This window comes from Coregonus clupeaformis, chromosome 26, assembly GCF_020615455.1.
Source record: "Coregonus clupeaformis isolate EN_2021a chromosome 26, ASM2061545v1, whole genome shotgun sequence".
Lineage (NCBI taxonomy): Eukaryota > Metazoa > Chordata > Actinopteri > Salmoniformes > Salmonidae > Coregonus > Coregonus clupeaformis.
The window spans coordinates 35,117,357-35,140,095 of NC_059217.1; the positions used below are offsets into that span (position 1 = coordinate 35,117,357).

Below are 22,739 nucleotides of genomic sequence, written 5' to 3' on the forward strand. Positions count from 1 at the left end.
TATTTGTTTACACAAACAGGAATACATTTGTCACATTGAAGTAGTTTGGATACTATTTCCATGACAACAATACAAAATCAAAAACAGTAAAAGCACAACAAGTAAATAAACGTAATAATGTAATATTATACAACGGCGACAAAACTTTTAACTGCCATACATGAACTTCATGAACCGTAACAGTAGTTGTTGTTATATTTATTTGTTATTTCTCAGGGTTTCCTTAGATACGCACGCGGTCTCTTTCAATGCACAGAGTATGAAGTGGTATGGTCAAAATTGCAATCTAAAGCCTATGTTGAAGCTATACCTTCTGCAATTACAACGCAAACATTACTACAACAACAAAAGAACATCAAAATGGGCTGGGTTAATTGTCTGCATGAACCTCATTTACAGAAAACTGACAAGAGGTGTAGTCCAAATGGAATCGTAAGGGGTGGAATATCACATACATAATATTACTTTTCCAGTGTTGTTGTGGATCGATACAAGTAACAGATCATTATGAACTAACCATTCTGTATCTTTACCTATTAACAAGTAACAATAACCTGTTCTACAGTGTTTCTCCATGTAGACTGACTATCGGGGGAGCCCATCAGCACTGAGCGAAAAGGCCTTGCACTGTGATCAGTCACTCATACGAAGCATACCGGCCTGGTTACTGAAGGCTATGACATGTAATAACAGGCTATAACTCTTACTGTGATCAGTCACTCATACGTAGCATACCGGTCTGGTTACTAAAGGCTATGACATGTAATAACAGGCTATAACTCTTCGACTCCCTCTACCACAGGGTTTAACCACAGCACACAGAGATCAAGCCTGTCCTTGGTCTGTGTGATGTGTGTGTGTGTGTGTGTGTGTGTGTGATGTTGTGTGTGTGTGTGTTTGTCTCCCCACATGACATTTCTCTCCTGATTTGACTTTACAGTAACATTGATGTGAACCAGACAGACGTTTTATTTTATAGTCCTTGTAACTGAATGAATCTCTCTAACCGTAACTCTCTAACTCATGGGTATCATCTCGTATTTGTCCTTAAGACTGCTGTCCTCCTCCAGATCTTCCTCCTCCTCCTCTTCATCCTCCTCCTCCACCTCGTGGGGTTTCTCCGGCTGTTTGTGATGCATCTCGATGAACAGGAAGTAGACCAGGGCCCCGACTACGCCCCCTACCATCGGCCCAGCCACGGGGACCCACCACCAGTAGTCTGATGTGCTGTGTATAGGTAGGCATACACACATATTACATAAACACATAACACATGCAATAGATTAAAGGTATAAGAACACATTATACATTATCCAGAACAGCTGTCCTTCTGGGTAATGCTGTGACGCATCTAGCCACACTTATAAATGCGTTCATCCACCTTGTAAGTGCGGCTAGATGCGGCTGTCACAGCATTATCCAAAAGGACAACTGTTCGTTTTTTACATCATTATTAGTATTATATCATTTCAATCTCAGTCTACTTTCCAAGCTCCAAAGCTTTGAAAGTTCAATTCAAAGAATCCAAGTACAATTCAATAGTAGGCAGGCAGTAACCCAACAGGATAGCACAGAGCATGACAACAGATAATTAGCTAACATTGACTGCGTGTGATGTGATGTGATGTGAGGTGATGTGTTGCTGTGCATGTGAGGTTATATAACACCAATCAACACAGGTTCTTTCTTGTTTTTTCACCTATCAATACCAGACAATCAAAGGACGATTTGATTAAAATGGTCAACTAATCATCAAGCTAATTATGGAATAGATCTAACAAGTGGAATTAAATGGAGAAGTTTGTGAAACACTGGCCTAGACTTTGTTCGACATGAGTTACATGAATAGTTTTATATGAGTTGCCATAACACTTCTATATGAGTTACTTGAACACTTCTATATGAGTTACCTGAACACTTCTATATGAGTTACCTGAACATTTCTATATGAGTTACATTAACGCTTCTATATGAGTTACCTTAACACTTCTATATGAGGTACCGTAACACTTCTATATGAGTTACATTAACACTTCTATATGAGTTACCGTAACACTTCTATATGAGTTACATTAACACTTCTATATGAGTTACCTTAACACTTCTATATGAGTTACCGTAACACTTCTATATGAGTGACATTAACACTTCTATATGAGTTACCTGAAGACTTCCCAGCCTGCTACTGCAGTGAAGCGCTGTGGCCCCGGGTCTCTGGGAGGGTTTAGGGGGTATGTACCCCTAACCCTAGCCGCATATATTATATTATACAGTATTATATTATGAGTTACCTGAACACCTCCCAGCCCCAGCCTGCTACAGCAGTGAAGACCCGTGGCCCCAGGTCCCTGGCAGGGTTGAGGGGGTACCCACAGTTCAGCCCCATGGACACCCCGATAGCCATGATGACCAGGCCGATGCACAGTGGCTCCATGCCCCTAGGGGCGCCGATGTTCTTCCCATCGATGATGGCCAGGATACACAACACCAGCATGCCTGTTCCCACTGCCTGGAGAGTACAATCAAAGAGTACAGTATGAAGAATCCCTGATCACACTTGTAGGCGATGCCATGGCGACGTTGGCTAGCTAAGCTCGTGTGTAGAAACACGTCATCGGGGCTAACGGTCGTCTCACGATGAACTGTGCATGTGAAGGCCGTCAAATTAAAGGCACTCCTTCGATATATAATTATTTTTGTCAAAAATGAAAACATGTCAGTTTGTCACTCATGAGGTTGGAGTAATACCATGTTCAACTACTTATGATATTGGCTCGAATCTCGGTTGTGGCTTTTTTAGATTTTGAGAAAATTATCAACTAAGGAAGAGCTTTTCACTTCTCTCATTGACTTCTCAAACCCCGGCCTGGTCTGATTGGTCTGTTCCGCAAGCGTTCCCGGGAAGTCTCTCAATGTTGCGCCTCTGGGTTTAGAAACTGTCTGTGGTAAGATGATTAAAACATATATTTTATTGTTGACAACAGCATTGGGTCAATTACATTTCAATTCGGTCAATTCAGGAAGGAAATGGATCCTGGTTGATAATTTAAATAAAAGGACATTCAGTCACACCTGGTGATATTTTCATTTACTTTGATATTCCAGCAGGACACAAAGAAAATCATTGAAATGTTATTCTTTATATTTGTTGTGAGAACGTAATGTTGTTCTTTATATTTGTTGTGAGAACGTAATGTTGTTCTTTTTATTTATTTGTTATTATTATTGGCCCCGATCTTGAGTTTTTTTAGTTTTTTGTGACATGTACATTCTACATATATGCCACTTTTTTTACACAGTAGTTACAAAATATAGTTATTTGATATACACTACCAGTCAAAAGTTTGGACACACCTACTCATTCAAGGGTTTTTCTTTATTTTTACTATTTTCTACATTGTAGAATAATAGTGAAGACATCAAAACGATGAAATAACACATATGGAATCATGTAGTAACCAAACAAGTGTTAAACAAATCAAAATATATTTTATATTTGAGATTTTTCAAAGTAGCCACCCTTTGCTTTGATGACGGCTTTGCACATTCTTGGCATTCTCTCAACCAGCTTCACCTGGAATGCTTTTCCAACAGTCTTGAAGGAGTTCCAACAAATGCTGAGCACTTGTTGGCTGCTTTTCCTTCACTCTGCGGTCCAACTCATCCCAAACCATCTCAATTGGGTTGAGGTCGGGGGATTGTGGAGGCAAGGTCATCTGATGCAGCACTCCATCACTCTCCTTCTTGGTAAAATAGCCCTTATACAGCCTGGAGGTGTATTGGGTTATTGTCCTGTGAAAAACAAATTATAGTCCCACTAAGCGCAAACCAGATGGGATGGCGTATCGCTGCAGAATGCTGTGGTAGCCATGCTGGTTAAGTGTGCCTTGAATTCTAAATATATCACCGACAGTGTCACCAGCAAAGCACCCCCACACCATCACACCTCCTCCTCCATGCTTCATGGTGGGAACCACACATGCAGAGATCATCCGTTCACCTACCCTGCGTCTCACAAGACACGGTGGTTGGAACCAAAAATCTCAAATTTGGACTCATCAGACCAAAGGACAGATTTCCACCGGTCTAATGTCCATTGCTGGTGTTTCTTGGCCCAAGCAAGTCTCTTCTTCTTATTGGTGTCCTTTAGTAGTGGTTTCTTTGCAGGAATTCGACCATGAAGGCCTGATTCACACAGTCTCCTCTGAACAGTTGATGTTGAGATGTGTCTGTTACTTGAACTCTTTTAAGCATTTATTTGGGCTGCAATTTCTGAGGCTGGTAACTCTAATGAACTTATTCTCTGCAGCAGAGGTAACTCTGGGTCTTCCATTCCTGTGGCGGTCCTCATGAGAGCCAGTTTCATCATAGCGCTTGATGGTTTTTGCGACTGCACTTGAAGAAACTTCAAGTGCATCCCACCCATCTCCGTAAAGCTACTCTCAGCCCATCCCACCCATCTCCGTAAAGCTACTCTCAGCCCATCCCACCCATCTCCGTAAAGCTACTCTCAGCCCATCCCACCCATCTCCGTAAAGCTACTCTCAGCCCATCCCACCCATCTCCGTAAAGCTACTCTCAGCCCATCCCACCCATCTCCGTAAAGCTACTCTCAGCCCATCCCACCCATCTCCGTAAAGCTACTCTCAGCCCATCCCACCCATCTCCGTAAAGCTACTCTCAGCCCATCCCACCCATCTCTGTAAACCACAGTCTTATGATTTCCATGTGCTATATATTTTTCAACTGTGCTGTGATGTTTAACATATATTCTGAACATTTATAGTCGCATAGTATTTACAGATTGTATATTAAAGATTAATATTTTTACTAAGGTGTATATATTATATTGTTGATTGATTGACTATGGCTTTCCGAATCTCCCAACAGTGCTATTTGTAGGGTTAGTTTCAGGTAAATGTTTAGATTTTTCAGCCTTTCTTGAACCTTTGACCAGAAACAAGCTACATAGGGGCAATACCAGAATAAGTGATCTAATGATTCTGTCTCTTCGCAGCAAAATCTGCAGCGCTGAGATAAATAATTAAAACATAAATAAATAAATGGTTGTATATACAGTACATAACATTCTGTTGGTGGCAAGAATTTTATATTATCATTTAAATTGAGCGTTACTTTGTGTATCGGTTCCTTAAACCATGTGCCATGGAATCGGAACATCTGAAATCTCTTCCCAGCAACCTGAATGGCGCTGCTGTCAACATTTTGGTCCTCAAATGAAACTGGTATAGAGCGCCCTTCAGAAAGTATTCATACCCCTTGATTTATTCCACATGTTGTTGTGCCTGAATTCAAAATGGAGACCAGGAGCGTTGAGCCGGCACACCCCGTATTTTTTCTCACCCATCTATTTATTTAGTCATTTTAGCAGACGCTCTTATCCAGAGCGACGTACAGGAGCAATTAGGGTTAAGTGCCTTGCTCAAGGGCACATCGACATGTTTTTCACCTAGGCGGCTCGGGGATTAGAACCAGCGACCTTTTGGTTACTGGCACAACGCTCTTAACCACTAAGCTACCTGCCGCCCTACACACAATACCCCATAATGACAAAGTGAAAACATGTTTTTAGAAATGTTAGCAATTCTAATTAGATCTGCTTAGTGTGTTAACACACTATTGGTGGTTTGTTGTGACCAAGTGTTGGTGCTAAACTGTGTGTTATTGGATGCTAGCATGCTAGTTAGCTATGGTGTCATAGTTAGCTAGCTGAATAAAGTGGGTTGAGTCTATTCCTTTAAACATTGAACCGCTGTGGTTCACAACAATTCTGATTTCTAAAGGTGGAAGTTGGGAGAGTTTTTATTCGGGTGGTTCAGTGAAACAATTATAGTTTCTGAGGTGGAAGTTTTGGTGAGGGAGGCCCTGCTCTCTCCTCTCCCAGATGTTTAGTTCATTTCATTCCGATCTCCTCTGCATTATTGTAGCCATTTGCTACAGCCTGTCAACTATGCCTCTGCCTATCCCTGTTCTCTCCTCTCTGCACAGGCTACACAAACGCCTCACACCGCGTGGCTGCTGCCTCTCTAACCTGGTGGTCCCTGCACGCACCCCACACCTGGAGTTCCAGGTCTCAGGCAGCCTCTGGAACTGCCGTTCTGCTGCCAACAAAGCTGACTTCATCCCAGCCTATGCTAACCTCCAGTCCCTCGACTTCCTGGCGCTGACGGAAACATGGATTACCACTGAAAACACTGCTACTCCTACTGCTCTCTCCTCGTCTGACCATGTGTTCTCGCATACCCCGAGAGCATCTGGTCAGAGGGGTGGTGGCACAGGAATCCTCATCTCTCCCAAGTGGACATTCTCAATTTTTCCCCTAACCCACCTGTCTATCTCCTCATTTGAATTCCATGCTGTCACAGTCACTAGCCCATTTAAGCTTAATATCCTTGTCATCTATCGCCCTCCAGGTTCCCTTGGAGAGTTCATCAATGAGCTTGACGCCTTGATAAGTTCCTTTCCTGAGGATGGCTCACCCCTCACAGTTTTGGGGGATTTCAACCTCCCTATGTCCACATTTGACTCATTTCTCTCTGCCTCCTTCTTTCCACTCCTCTCCTCTTTTGACCTCACCCTCTCACCGTCCCCCTACTCACAAGGCAGGCAATACGCTTGACCTCATCTTTACTAGATGCTGCTCTTCTACTAATCTCACTGCAACTCCCCTCCATGTCTCCGACCACTACTTTGTTTCCTTTTCTCTCTCGCTCTCCTCCAACACTACTCACTCTGCCCCTACACAGATGGTAATGCGCCGCCGCAACCTTCGCTCTCTCTCCCACTACTCTCTCCTCTTCCATCCTATCATCTCTTCCCTCTGCTCAATCCTTCTCCTCCAATCTCCTGATTCTGCCTCCTCAACCCTCCTCTCCTCCCTTTCTGCATCCTTTGACTCTCTGTGTCCCCTATCCTCCCGGCTGGCTCGGTCCTCCCCTCCAGCTCCGTGGCTTGATGACTCATTGCGAGCTCACAGAACAGAGCTCCGGGCAGCGGAGCGGAAATGGAAGAAAACTAAACTCCCTGCCGACCTGGCATCTTTTCACTCCCTCCTCTCTACATTTTCTTCATCTGTTTCTGCTGCTAAGGCCACTTTCTACCACTCTAAATTCCAAGCATCTGCCTCTAACCCTAGGAAGCTCTTTGCCACATTTTCCTCCCTGCTGAATCCTCCCCCCCCCCCCCTCCTCTCTCTGTGGATGACTTCGTCAACCACTTTGAAAAGAAGGTTGACGACATCCGATCCTCGTTTGTTAAGTCTAATGACACTGCTGGTCCTACTCACACTGCCCTACCCTATGCTTTGACTTCTTTCTCCCCTCTCTCTCCAGATAAAATCCTGCGACTTGTGACTGCAGGCCGCCCAACAACCTGCCCGCTTGACCCCATCCCCTCCTTTCTTCTCCAGACCATCTCCGGTGACCTTCTCCCCTACCTCACCTCGCTGATCAACTCATCCTTGACCGCTGGCCATGTCCCTTCCGTCTTCAAGAGAGCGAGAGTTGCTCCCCTTCTCAAAAAAACCAACACTCGATCCCACTGATGTCAACAACTACAGACCAGTATCCCTTCTTTCTTTTCTTTCCAAAACTATTGAGCGTGCCGTCTTTAGCCAACTCTCTTGCTATCTCTCTCAGAATGACCTTCTTGATCCAAACCAGTCAGGTTTCAGGACTGGTCATTCAACTGAGACTGCTCTTCTCTGTGTCACGGAGGCTCTCCGCACTGCTAAAGCTAACTCTCTCTCCTCTGCTCTTGTCCTTCTAGACCTGTCTGCTGCCTTTGATACTGTGAACCATCAGATCCTCCTCTCCACCCTCTCCGAGCTGGGCATCTCCGGCGCGGCTCACTCCTGGATTGCGTCCTACCTGACCAGTCGCTCCTACCAAGTGGCGTGGCGAGAAGCTGTCTCCGCACCACGTGCTCTCACCACTGGTGTCCCCCAGGGCTCAGTTCTAGGCCCTCTCCTTTTCTCCCTATACACCAAGTCACTTGGCTCTGTCATATCCTCACATGGCCTCTCCTATCATTGCTACGCTGACGATACACAACTAATCTTCTCCTTTCCCCTTCTGATAACCAGGTGGCGAATCGCATCTCTGCATGTCTGGCAGACATATCAGTATGGATGACGGATCACCACCTCAAGCTGAACCCTGGCAAGACGGAGCTGCTCTTCCTCCCGGGGAAGGACTGCCCGTTCCATGATCTCGCCATCACGGTTGACAACTCCGTTTTGTCCTCCTCCCAGATTGCGAAGAGCCTTGGCGTGACCCTGGACAACACCCTGTCGTTCTCCGCTAACATCAAGGCGGTGACCCGCTCCTGCAGGTTCATGCTCTACAACATTCGGAGAGTACGACCCTGCCTTACACAGGAAGCGGCACAGGTCCTAATCCAGGCACTTGTCATCTCCCGTCTGGATTACTGCAACTCGCTGTTGGCTGGCCTCCCTGCCTGTGCCATTAAACCCCTACAACTCATCCAGAATGCCGCAGCCCGTCTGGTGTTCAACCTTCCCAAGTTCTCTCACGTCACCCCCTCCTCCGCACACTCCACTGGCTTCCAGTTGAAGCTCGCATCCGTTACAAGACCATGGTGCTTGCCTATGGAGCAGTGAGGGGAACGGCACCTCTGTACCTTCGGGCTCTGATCAGTCCCTACACCCAAACGAGGGCATTGCGTTCATCCACCTCTGGCCTGCTGGCTCCCTTCCTCTGCGGAAGCATAGTTCCCGCTCAGCCCAGTCAAAACTGTTCGCTGCTCTGGCACCCCAATGGTGGAACAAGCTCCCTCACGACGCCAGGACAGCGGAGTCACTCACCACCTTCCGGAGACATTTGAAACCCCACCTCTTTAAGGAATACCTGGGATAGGATAAAGTAATCATTCTACCCCCCCAAAATTGTAAAGTGGTTATCCCACTGGCTATAGAGTGAATGCACCTATTTGTGAGTCGCTCTGGATAAGAGCGTCTGCTAAATGACGTAAATGTGCCCTTGAGCAAGGCACTTAACCCTAGTTGCTCCTGTAAGTCGCTCTGGATAAGAGCGTCTGCTAAATGACTAAAATGTAAATGTAATGTAAATGTGTTTCAAATGAAACAGAAATATCTCATTTACATAAGTATTCACCCCCCTGAGTCAATACATGTTAGAATCACCTTTGGCAGTGATTACAGCTGTGTGTCTTTCTGGGTAAGTCTCTAAGAGCTTTGCACACCTGGATTGTACAATATTTGCACATTATTCTTTAAACAATTCTTCAAGCTCTATCAAGTTGGTTGTTGATCATTGCTAGACAGCCATTTCCAAGTCTTTCCATAGATTTTCAAGCTGATTTAAGTCAAAACTGTAACTAGGCCACTCAGAGCATTCAATATCGTCTTGGTAAGCAACTTTGGCCTTGTGTTTTAGGTTATTGTCCTGCTGAAAGGTGAATTTGTCTCCCAGTGTCTGTTGGAAAGCAGATTGAATCAGGTTTTCCTCTAGGACTTTGCCTGTGGTTAGCTCTATTCTGTTTCTTTTTATCCTAAAAAACTCCCTAGCCCTTGACGATGACAAGCATACCCATAACATGATGCAGCCACCCACATGCTTGAAAATATGAAGAGTGGTACTCAGTGATGTGTTGTGTTGGATTTGCCCCAAACATAACGCTTTGTATTCAGGACACAAAGTTAATTTCTTTGCCACATTTTTTGCAGTTTTACTTTAGTGCCTTATTGCAAACAGGATGCATGTTTTGGAATATTTTTATTCTGTACATGCTTCCTTCATTTCACTCTGTCATTTAGGTTAGTATTGTGGAGTAACTACAAAGTTGTTGATCCATCCTCATGTTTTCTCCTAAGACATTCTTACTAATCTATTGGAGAACCAGTCCGGGTTTAACTATAACATTTGTATGACCGAAGCTTTTAGTGGGAAACTCGTATTCATTATAATAAACATGCACGTTTAATTTTGTCTGGTTGCCGTTCCAAATCAAGTTAAATATTTTTGGCTCATATAATTTCAAAAACGATTAGTCTGGAGTTGGCAGCTCCATAAGTAAATAAGTAAACGTTGATATGACTAAAGAGTTAATCAGTGTGATTTTCCTTAAATACAGGTATTTACCTCTCCATGGTTACAAGATCTTGTCTATTTTTTGCCACCTTTCTATTGAAATTTGTTGTAGTGAGTTAATTTATATCATTCGGGATATGCCGTCAGGCCATTTTATCGATAAACTGCAGGGTAATGTAGAAGTTGTGTATTTTAATGATGCAATACGTAATATTGTACACTTCACATCACAATTAGGTATTAGTCCAGAGAAGCTAGAGAAATTATCCAGATCCTCAATGAGATTGTGCAGTGATCCAGATTGCGGACTTCAGAGAGAACTTGAGTCATCGGCATAGATTGACACGTTTGTCTTTAACCCCTTGATATTACTGTTGGTTCTGATGTTAATAGCTAACGTTTCGATGGCCAGAACCAATAGATACTGAGACAATGGACAACCTTGTTTTACTCCTCTTGACAGTACAATACTTTCTGAGAAGTAACCATTATTTAATATTCCACACTTGGGGTTACTATGCATATATTTTACCCCTTGTGTAAGAGATTCTCCAAAATTAAAATAGTCCAGGCATTTACATATCAGTTCTAGTTGTACTGTATCAAAGGCCTTATTAAAGTCAGCTATGAATAGCAGGCCTGGTTTCCCAGATTTTCTCATAGTGTTCTATTGTTTCCAGTACTTGCCTTATATTATCTCCAATGTATCGTCCATGTAAAAAAAAAAAAAAAACTGTCTGATCAGGATGAATAATATCCGACAAAACCCTTTTAAATTCTGTGCGCCCTGCATTTTGCTAGAACTTTTGCATCACAACACTGAAGTGTTTAAATGGACTGGATCTTTATATTTACCACCTGGGTTTAGGTTTCAGCAATAGGGAAATCAAACCTTCTTGTTGAGTATCTGATGGTCTACCATTTTTATAGGAGTGTTTAAAACATGCTAATAGTGGATCTTTGAGTACTTTTCCGGACTGAAAGGAATGAATTGCATCAAGAAGTTCCTCCTCTGTAATTTGGCCTTCACATTGAGTCTTTCTGTACAGTTGTTAATTTTACATTATTAATAGGGGAAAAAATAATTACAGTTAACGTCATTCATGTGGAGATGTTATTCTTTATAGTTGTTGTGAGAAAGTAATGTTATTCTTAGACAGGATGCAACACCATCATGACTGACTAAGACAGGATGCAACACCATCATGACTGACTAAGACAGGATGCAACACCATCATGACTGACTAAGACAGGATGCAACACCATCATGACTGACTGTCTAAGACAGGATGCAACACCATCATGACTGACTGTCTAAGACAGGATGCAACACCATCATGACTGACTAAGACAGGATGCAACACCATCATGACTGACTGACTAAGACAGGATGCAAAACCATCATGACTGATTAAGACAGGATACAACACCATCATGACTGACTGACTAAGACAGGATGCAACACCATCATGACTGACTAAGACAGGATGCAACACCATCATGACTGACTGACTAAGACAGGATGCAAAACCATCATGACTGACTAAGACAGGATGCAACACCATCATGACTGACTGACTAAGACAGGATGCAAAACCATCATGACTGACTGTCTAAGACAGGATGCAACACCATCATGACTGACTGACTAAGACAGGATGCAACACCATCATGACTGACTGTCTAAGACAGGATGCAACACCATCATGACTGACTGACTAAGACAGGATGCAACACCATCATGACTGACTAAGACAGGATGCAACACCATCATGACTGACTGTCTAAGATGGGATACAACACCATCATGACTGTCTAAGACAGGATGCAACACCATCATGACTGACTGTCTAAGACAGGATGCAACACCATCATGACTGACTGTCTAAGACAGGATGCAACACCATCATGACTGACTAAGACAGGATACAACACCATCATGACTAAGACAGGATACAACACCATCATGACTGACTGACTAAGACAGGATGCAACACCATCATGACTGTCTAAGACAGGATGCAACACCATCATGACTGACTAAGACAGGATGCAACACCATCATGACTGACTGACTAAGACAGGATGCAACACCATCATGACTGACTGACTAAGAAAGGATGCAACACCATCATGACTGACTAAGACAGGATGCAACACCATCATGACTGACTAAGACAGGATGCAACACCATCATGACTGACTAAGACAGGATGCAACACCATCATGACTGACTAAGACAGGATGCAACACCATCATGACTGACTGACTAAGACAGGATGCAACACCATCATGACTGACTAAGACAGGATGCAACACCATCATGACTGACTGTCTTAGACAGGATGCAACACTGTCATGACTGACTGTCACTGTGTTGTGTCTGTGTTGATGTTAAAGTGTTAAGTAGGTAAGTGTGGTCAGGTGTGAACATCAGAACAAGGGTCATTAGCCCCAAAACCCAGCTAACGAGGGGATGTGATGTGTAGGAAAGTGGGACAATCAATTCGCATTAGCGAAATTTCCCAGAGAAGTGGGGATTTAAGAGTTTAATGGCTAACTCTGACGAAACATTGTGTGACTACTGGTAACTAGAGCAGACTGGAGTACCAGAGGGCTCGTCTGGTTCTGTCTAGCTGCTGTCCTTTAAGGCAAACAACTGAAACGTTTTGCAACAGAAAATAAAAATGTGTTGGTAGCTAGTCCCTCAGTCCATTTTCTTCTGTGTGGTGTCTAATGAACATGACGCTGGTCTCTCTCCCCCTTGGTCTCTCCCCCCTGGTCTCTCCCCCCCCTGGTCTCTCTCCCCCTGGTCTCTCTCCCCCCTGGTCTCTCTCCCCCCTGGTCTCTCTCCCCCCTGGTCTCTCTCCCCCCTGGTCTCTCTCCCCCTGTGACCCTTGACCTTGTATCATCTGATCTATGAGGCCATCTACGATGGTCAGAGACCTATCACGGTAGGACGCAACACACACACACACACACACACACACACACACACGTCTTACCTGGTCTATGAGGCCTCCGAGGATGGTCAGGGACCTGGCAGGGTAAGAGGCAAAGATGTGACCGGTGGCATTAATACCAGTCACTGATAAAATTCCGTTGGTGAAGTCCATAAAAGCATCTACAAGGGGATGACAATGTGACCGTTAGAAAATAAAAACAGACAATTTAGCCTTTCAGAATTCATTGAATATGCCTTGATTGGTTCATTTTTACCACCAGGGTGAAGAGGAAAAGATAACAGCAGATATTGATAAGACGATGGACGTTTGCTTCAAAAATCTATCTTCCATTGCACCTTTGTTAGAAAGCGGGATTATCGACAGCATCTTTACTTCCGGAGCACATATGAACTGTTGTTATGAACTGTTGTTAACAGCAGTTCATAACAGCAGTTCATAACAGCAGTTCATAACAACAGTTCATAACAGCAGGTCATAACAGCAGTTCATAACAGCAGTTCATAACAACAGTTCATAACAGCAGTTCATAACAGCAGTTCATAACAACAGTTCATAACAGCAGGTCATAACAGCAGTTCATAACAGCAGTTCATAACAGCAGTTCATAACAGCAGGTCATAACAGCAGTTCATAACAACAGTTCATAACAACAGTTCATAACAGCAGGTCATAACAGCAGTTCATAACAGCAGTTCATAACAGCAGTTCATAACAGCAGTTCATAACAGCAGGTCATAACAGCAGTTCATAACAACAGTTCATAACAGCAGTTCATAACAGCAGTTCATAACAGCAGTTCATAACAGCAGTTCATAACAGCAGTTCATAACAGCAGGTCATAACAGCAGTTCATAACAGCAGGTCATAACAGCAGTTCATAACAACAGTTTATAGCAGTTGATAACAGCAGTTCATAACAGACAGTATAAAATGTGTTTGTTTTGCAGGGAATATGAGTTAAGCCAGTTGACCTGATGTGTTACAATACGCCCCAAAGGCTTTTAAACATGTGCAATCTGTTGGAACGGTTCCATGTGCATTTGGTCATCAACAACTCTGCAGCAACGGATCACCACGGTGACAGTAGAATGCAGAAATGTGTTTTGTTGTATCACAGTAATAAGCATTATTAAATCATCGCATTTTGGGGAGCAGGAAAACAGTGAGCGGACGTTCCCTTTTTTTTCCATGCGTAACAGAATGCAGACACGGTCACACCACTCACCATAATAAAGCCCAAACACTGCAGCAGCTCCAGAGAAAGCACCGAGGAACTGAGCGACGACATAGACGGGGAACTTATAGAACTTGAGTTTTCCCAGGATCACCATGGCCAGGGAGACAGCAGGGTTCACATGGGCACCTGGGGAGACAAGAGAGAGCCGGGCGATGGCTCATTCTCAATTCATCTTCCCGTGATTCCTCCCCATCCTTTCTGCTCGCCTCCTTCTCAACCATATTGAAGAAGGTCAAAGGTTCTTCCCCTCGGATCTTTCTTCTCCAATAAGGTTTAAGAGAAGGAAGCGAGGTCGCAAAAGGATGGGAGGAACGACGGTGAACTGTGAATGAGCCAGTGAAAGAGGAGTGTGGGTGGGGAGGTTGGAAAGACAGCCGTCTACACGGTTAGATGAAGAGACCTATTACAGATGTATGCGCTCACTATGACGTAATTCCAGTGGGTGAAATTGTCTGCTAGGTGACATCTACTACTAGACCAGCTATGTTCTCCGTCTCTCTTCACAATATTTAGAATGCATGATGTTTACTGCTGCTGTTGTTCTGCAATTTTATCCCCATTTTCAATCCCTCCATGTGAACTATTTGTTGTATTCACGATCAGCCTAGCAGCGTGTTGGGGCTGGGATAGGTCTCTATCACAGAGAGGCCACAGCCTGAGATCAATGGAGTTGGTAGGTCATTTACTGCCCAAAGTTATGGATGACCTTCGATCGGGGCTGGCGCAACGGAGCTAGGGATGAGAAATCAATGGCCAGTTCAGATGTATTAACTGTGGATTGGAGCTGGCACGTTCCGCACTGGTCTAGAACGTGAGGTGACAACATGACTGTTGACAAGGGTGCAGGGGGGTTATTATATTGTTAGATAAACTAAATTCCTCTAAAGGAATGCGGCATGTTACAATGGTATCGTCAACCAATTCAAATGTCTTAACGTTTCACTTCAGTAAGCCTCCAGTCAGAGTGAGTGTGTGTGTGTGTGTGTGTGTATGTATGTGTATATATATATATATATATATATATATATATATATATATTTAGGTTCCAGGAACTTATAAAACTATTGGTATAATTGAGATGGCATCCCTCATTGATTGAACTGAATTCCAGTATCTAATTTGAAAAGGCATTGATCTCTGCAAACTCCAATGAATACCAAAACACCATTCATTACATAATAGTGCAAATGCACCCACCACCCCACTGTGAATCTTTTTCTGATCTTGTCAGTACCTCATTCAGCCATGTATTGGGTTGGCTGATAATTTCACTGGGAGGTAGACATCTTTGATACAGCTTTACTGCAACATTAAACTCTGGCAAAATGGCAGAGAGAGTTTGTCACATTAACAATGTACTCGTTGCTTCAGAACAGGCATTTTAGAACAAGTATATTTTTAAACGCACTCAATTGTTGTGTGATTTTATAGTGTGATATGATATTACCTGACACTCCTCCGGCCACGTACACTGCCATCATCAGTCCTACAGAGAAGCCTATGTGGATGGTGAGCGTCTCCCCCATGGTATTACGACTCAGGACCGTCTGAGCAACAGACCCAACGCCAAACAACTAAACACAGAGATGATGAGGGGGAAGAAGAGATTGTGTCCAGGTCTAGTCAAGCGAATATACATGAATCACATTCAGTACAATACTATCAGTTACATTTCGTTTGTAAGAATTAGAATTCATTCTGATTACACTTTACTTACTTTACAACTTTTTACTAACGCTAATCCTAATTTGATCATAATCATAACCCTAATTTAATCATAACCCTTAACCTAATCCTAATTTAATCATAACCCTAACCCTAATTTAATCATAACCCTAAACCTAACCCTAATTTAATCATAACCCTTAACCTAATCCTAATTTAATCATAACCCTAATTTAATCATAACCCTAAACCTAATCCTAATTTAATCATAACCCTAACCCTAATTTAATCATAACCCTAAACCTAACCCTAATTTAATCATAACCCTAATTTAATCATAACCCTAAACCTAATCCTAATTTAATCATAACCCTCATTTAATCATAACCCTAAACCTAATTTAATCATAACCCTAATTTAATCATAACCCTAATTTAATCATAACCCTAATTTAATCATAACCCTAATTTAATCATAACCCTAAACCTAATCCTAATTTAATCATAACCCTCATTTAATCATAACCCTAACCCTAATTTAATCATAACCCTAATTTAATCATAACCCTAATTTAATCATAACCCTAATGTAATCATATGAAACAGCGTGCATTTTAAAATGTAATTGCTCAATAAGATCAGTCATATTGAGAGGTTAAGTAGGTAGCCCATCTAAGGTAATTTCTCACCAAAAACAGATATTGATTATGAAGCCAGCAGTACTTACAACCAAGATAAAAGTCCCCAGGAACTCAGCCAGGAACTCCTTGAGTATCCCATGTTTCAGAGCATAGCGTTGCCTCATAGTTCTCCTGTGTTTCATCTCCATGTATCACCGTGGTAACGTGCTGTCAAACCTGACAGTTATCCAACAGTCTCAGTGTCTCTGGAGCATCGGTAGACCCCCACCACCTCCAGACACTCCCACGTCCTCCACCCCTAGCAGAGACGAGTCTACACCCATTCAGCATGTCTCATTGATCTCTATTGTTCATACCCATGGCAATAGCTTTCACTCTGGCAACTCAAATAGCTTCATGGTTTCCAGGGCTGAGAGTGAGACCAGGGGGGTAAAAGAGGCATTTTGGGCTAAAATGTGTTAAATAGCAATTGGAAGTTCTGGATGAAACTGGTGAAAGGAAAATGACATTAGAATATTTTAATACTTACAAACGGTAACATCATTTAGTTTTACTTTATGATTTTCCAACATGCTGATTCTACTTTTTCAGTGGATTACGTTGCTAATGGCTGCAAATATTTCTAAAAACATGTTGTTAGTAACAATGTGTTATTGTACTTACAAAACAACACACAGCAGCAGAGACAGTTGATCATCTGGCAGAAGTGTGCCTGATACAATGGGGACATAGCGCCTCCTACTGGATGAAATCAGGAAACGTTTACAGTGCCTGGTATTCCCAGGCGGTCTCCCATCCAAGGACTAACTAGGCCCGACCCTGCTAAGCTTTATGAGTTTATGGTAAAGTATATAAAGTTATTGTCTTAAAAACAAGTAAATTGAACCAAACATAGCAGCATACCATTTTCATTAATTTTGCTAAAATGTACAATTGACAAACAGTTGTATTTTACATCTTTTTCTAACAGTAGAAATTCTTGAACCCCTAAACAGCAGAGCTGTTGCAAACACTAAAACCAGGAAGAGGCCGAACATTTCCCCAAACCAATCAAGAAATTCGAGCATCAAAAAGACGAACCAGTCTTTTCCCCAATTTATTTTTTACAATGAAATCAGGGGAGAGCGCGAACGCAGTCCCCCACCACCAGAAATTATGCAATCGAGATTTCCACATTTGGGAAATTCGCGTCGAGTCTACAGTAGCGCAACGACTGTAGACAGTTACGCGTTCTGTTTGGTCTAGAGTCTACAGTCACTGTAGACTCTAGACCAATCAGAACGCGTAACTGTTTACAGTCGCTTGCGTCACTTGAAAAAAAATCTCATTAGCAGCCTCGCAAAAATCGCATTAGCCCCGTATTTGGACCCGACTTTCGCTCATTACTTTATTCGTATATCATTCATTGTCTTGGGATTTGGTGGAAGTTATCTGAGACCCTTGGAGACCTTAACCAACGTTTTTGTTTTGTGCGAATTGGTCTAGTTTTTCTCTTGATCGAGCCATTTCGGAGACCCACTGTTACGATCTTGCTGAGTTTACTGTCACTGTCAGTTTTGTATGTCAATGAAGATGGCGAGCCCAGTAATCCGCGTAATCAACCCAGATGCCCCTCCATATCGTCAGCAGGCCGTATTGGTGGCGACAAAAGAGGCCCGTTACTATCGGGAGAAAAGGATGCTCTTTCCCAAACCTCCACAGGAGCTGCGGAACCAGGCTACAGCCTTGGCTCATGCAGAGAAGCTCCTTCGAGCGGAGGGTATCCACACTCCTTCGCGTCAGCTGTGCCTGGAAAGCTGGTGAAGCTCCTTCGAGCGGAGGGTATCCACACTCCTTCGCGTCAGCTGTGCCTGGGAAAGCTGGTGATACCATTTGGCCAGTATGAAAACGCATCTTTTCACTGGCTTGTGGAAAACGATGTGGGCTACTTGAAGTAGTAAGTATATTATATTTAATACCATTGGAGGCAATGCATTTATTATACAATTTTAATGGCATGCTTATAATAAATGGCAGTATACTTGACAAGCACAGATCAGAGGAGACCACTCAACATAGGGAGGGAGAGAGAGTGAACCAGGGAGTGAAAGACTACCTCAATGAATATGCAGAGAGTTTCCCACAAGTCTGCATTCTCCTGGAGGCCAACATCGACAGGTGTATTTACGGTCAGAGAGGGTTTGAGGAAAGCACCTTTCAGGAGATGTGGACTCTCTACAGCAAGTACCCCACCCAAAAGGACAGGCCAGAGCTATTCAGTGAGGAGGAGAAGGAGATAATAAAGAAAGCATACAGTTCTGTGAGGAGGTGGCTGCACACACCAGTGACCCACATCACAAGTGTGCAGATGAAGCGGTTCAGGAAATATATTGTTGACAAGGAGCAAGTAAGTTGTATGTAATGGGAAGAGCAGAATAGCATGGTAAATTATTTTCATATTAGAGATATTTTAATCACTAAATGTTTTTGTTTGCTTTTGATAATTAAAAGCTGGTACATCATAAAATCTATATAGTTACAATACATTTTGTTGTCCAGCAACCGCAGGCAAGCACCTCCAAGTGTGATCCTTCATCATGGCCAGGGGACGACAGTGAACTGTTAGCTGCAAGCCAGGCTGTTGAAGGTAGGGGAGTTACAGAGTAAACAGACATGAAACCGTAAAAAATTTAAAAATTATACAAAACAACTTTGTTTGGAAAATTCCCACAGACACAATCAAACAGTTCGAGCCCCCTGTCCGGCCCAAGCAGCCCGAGCCGCCTGTCCGGCCCAAGAAGCTTGAACCCGCTGTCCGGCCCAAGAAGCCCGAGCCCGCTGTCCGGCCCAAACAGCCCGAGCCCCCTGTCCGGCCCAAACAGCCCGAGCCCCCTGGCCAACTCACAGAGTCCCCGTCCACAGCACAGGATCATGAGGGTCAGCCTTTTCCCACGGAATCACCTCTGAGTGACTCCCCTGTAAGTAAAATTCACATTATATGCAAACAATGTCAAGGAGAACAATTTGTTTAACATGTTGGTTTTTTTTTTTTTTTAATTGGTTGTATGTTTTGACATTCATTTGTACTAACCAAAGTAATGTAAAATAATAAGTAATAACTAAGTGTGTTTTGTATGTGTTGTGTGTTGCAGGTGGAGCTAGAGGGTTGGGTGCGTCTGTGGGAAAACCCCAATGGCATCCCATCTGCAGACATTTCCTGGCTCAAAGACCACAATGAAAGAGGGCTGTTCACACCCGTTCAAATCTATAAGGACAAAAGTGGTCTGTTCAGGAGGCGACGGGTGATGAAATCGGACCGCATGTGGTTTTACCCAGAAGAACCTCCCGGCTACGTCAGGGGGTGCCCCGCCAACTCCACAACAGTTTTTTTCGGAGTCGTGTTTTTGTGTGGCGTCCTGTTGGAGTGTGGAGGTACTCCCTGAAGTGTCCTCGAGGGGATCAGTGTCTGGGTAGAGGACGGAACGTGCACCTCTACAAGTCTGGCTATCACCACCGGGTATAACTCACTTCACCTTTGTTAGAGTTTTTACATTAGTTTATTACTATGTATGTAAACATGCAAGACAAAAAAGAGCACAGAAAGCCATATCCTGCTATTGGCCTTTTTTTAAATAAGATTTTCTCCCCATATGTACTTTAGGTACGTCACATCTGTGACGTGTCCACCTGGTACACCATGCTCACTGAGGTCCTGTGCTGTGGACCATGTACAAAAGCGGCCAGAAGCGGAGAAGGTGGCACAATGGGTCGGGTGGCTTGCGTGGGATGCCGCTATTTTGTCCCAGCTTAGCGAGGCTCACCAAGCTATGTTCCCTGCCATCCTCACCAGCAAGTGAGTATACTGAACATAATGTGTGCGTTTGACAGACCTGGAAGTGTCACTCAAATCCACCTGAACATATTGATTGTGACTCTACTTATAGGCGTGGCGTGGATAGGACTGTTGTGCGCCTTCTGAGGGACCGGACGGAAGGGAACACCATGGTCAAGGTGTGGCGGCAGATACAGGAGAACCACGTTGAAGAGTACCTTCAGCGTAAGGACCTGTACACCACACTCCTCATGACTGTCGTGAAACCTGGAGGGATCGTTTCTGCACTAAGGCACACTTTCCAGGCTCCACCTCCTCCAAGAGAGCTCCCTCGCGCGGCTCCTGCGCCCACGCCTTCCTGCTGGCGGAGGCCAACAACGTGCAGGATTACCGGAGCCAGATCCTCTCCACTTTTGGCACTGTGCTGAAAATGGATTCCACCAAGAAAGTATGTAAATCATGCAAAACATCTTGCAGTATTGTTTGGTTTTTTATTAAGTTTTAAATTGAACCCATTTTCACATTGTTGTAAAGTGATTAAGAAAAATCACATATCAATAAAATCTAACAGGTTATCTCATTATGCACACTTGACATGTTTTAGGTGGTGAAGAAGCTGTCTGGGGAGGGTGGAGGCTCAGCTGAGTGGTTCACCAGCATCGGAAAGCGAGCACTCCCAGATAGTTTCATTTGTGCTGACCTGTGAGGAGTCCACAGAGAAGCTGAAACCGATGTGCCTTGGGGTCATGGAGAGGTTCCGGCTGGCCAATCAACCAGTCCCAAAAATTATATCGTGGACCGTGGGTGTTGCCGTGCGCAGGGCCCAACAGCGCTGGGGATTTTGTTCCAGCCTTGGGTGGACAACGGGATGGTTGTGCGTCTGGACATCTTTCACTGGATCCACCGGTTTGATGCAGCCATACGCACAGAGTCCCACTCAAGTATGCTGCATTCAAGTCTGCGCTAGCTGGGGGAGTGCTGGCCTATAACCGCTCAGACCTGGAGCTGCTCATCAAGGCCATGAGAGCCAAGGACCCGGCAACGCTGATGACTGTGTCAGATGAGGATATTGTCCGCCTCTACATTACCAGGGAGCACCTCAAACACCACGTGCGAAGGGTCACACTGGGAGCTCAGGAAACATTCCGGCTCATCCATCTGGCCATTGAGGAGCTGAAAGGTCCCGCAGGGCTGGACGAGAGCGGAGTGAGCCTTTTCAAAACACCTGGTATAAAAGACCTCATTCAAAAAAGTTATTACAACATTGATACGGATAGAGTTGCATACAAAGTGAACATAACTCACTGTATGCATGCATGTATGTATGTATTTACAGAGGCCATTGATGAGATGTGGGCAGGCCAGCAGCGACACCTGGAGTGCATCCAGGATCCACCAGACATGAACATGTATAGGGTGGCGCGTACCACAACCATTAACAATGTGGACCTACCCTACTACAAATGTCTGCGTGGAAGCAACAGCCTGGAAGGATTCCACAAAGCTCTGCCGAACATGATTCCAGGTACACAGGTGTATTCTCTATACTTGTAACAAATTAAATATGTGACCCTGTCATTAAGCAATAATGACAGGAGAGGGGGTGCGATTGTACTGAATATATCACAGCTGTGATTTGGATATAGCTTTAATACAACCATTCTACAATTGCCATTTATTAGTTAACAGTAATAAGCCACAACAGATTATGATTTGTTTCTTTTTTTAATCATTTATTTTCCTCCGCCAACACAAAAAGATCTGCAACTGGACTTCGGACTTGACTTTTGCCAAGCAACACAAACAAAACATTTATTAGAACACCTGTAAAGCGGAGTGATACATGTAGTTAAAAGTCCCCGTGCAGTAACGCTCAATATAGGAACTCATGGAATGCCCATTGTCCAATCAAACTAATTAGTTGAAAAAGTGGAACTAACTGTTGTATAATACCTTCAATTTTGATTTTCAGGTCCCCACTGTGCAGCACGGCCCTATCAGGTTTACCTGATCAGTGGCATTGCACGGTGGAACTCTGACAGGAGCGGGGATGCCGTGTTTGGTGGCAAAAGACGGCACCACAGGACCTATTCGGCGCCGCTGATTGATCGCCTCAACGCTCGCTGTCAGCAGCTGTTCGGAGAGACTGTGGAGGAGAATTTCCGGGCCCCTGCTGATGTCTCTTCCAACGAGCTGCTCGGGTTGGAGTACCTGTTCAGCCAGAGCACGGGGGAATCTGGGCCCTTCTCTCTTCAGGACATTGTCAACGATGGACCTGGTCCAGAAGAGGAGGTGCTCCGACCTGGGCAGCCTGATCCAGATGACGCAG

At 43.9% G+C, this 22,739-nt stretch overlaps 1 protein-coding gene and 1 pseudogene across 1 annotated transcript; both read right to left on the reverse strand.

The window, feature by feature from the left end:
* Window positions 1-201: 201 nt before the first annotated feature.
* Window positions 202-16,961, reverse strand: LOC121540692 (aquaporin-9-like). Its single transcript, XM_041849726.2, has 6 exons — window positions 16,686-16,961; window positions 15,742-15,868; window positions 14,283-14,420; window positions 13,097-13,215; window positions 2,292-2,509; window positions 202-1,227 (listed from the first exon to the last, which is right to left on the reverse strand). The coding sequence occupies exons 1-6, from the start codon at window positions 16,785-16,787 to the stop codon at window positions 1,017-1,019; spliced, it is 915 nt and encodes a 304-aa protein (XP_041705660.1). The 5' UTR covers window positions 16,788-16,961; the 3' UTR covers window positions 202-1,016.
* Window positions 16,962-17,714: 753 nt separating this feature from the next.
* LOC121540986 lies at window positions 17,715-17,837 on the reverse strand (annotated as a pseudogene).
* Between the last annotated feature and the right edge of the window lie 4,902 nt (window positions 17,838-22,739).

Bases quoted from the DNA above. Each gene is read 5' to 3' on its own strand.
- LOC121540692 (XM_041849726.2), bottom strand. From the start codon at position 16,787: ATGGAGATGAAACACAGGAGAACTATGAGGCAACGCTATGCTCTGAAA. The intron at 2,510-13,096 runs GTAAGACGTGTG...TGTACTCTCCAG, and splicing joins TCGGAGGCCTCATAGACCAG to GCAGTGGGAACAGGCATGCT. The intron at 1,228-2,291 runs GTAACTCATAAT...ACCTATACACAG, and splicing joins TGGGGCTGGGAGGTGTTCAG to CACATCAGACTACTGGTGGT.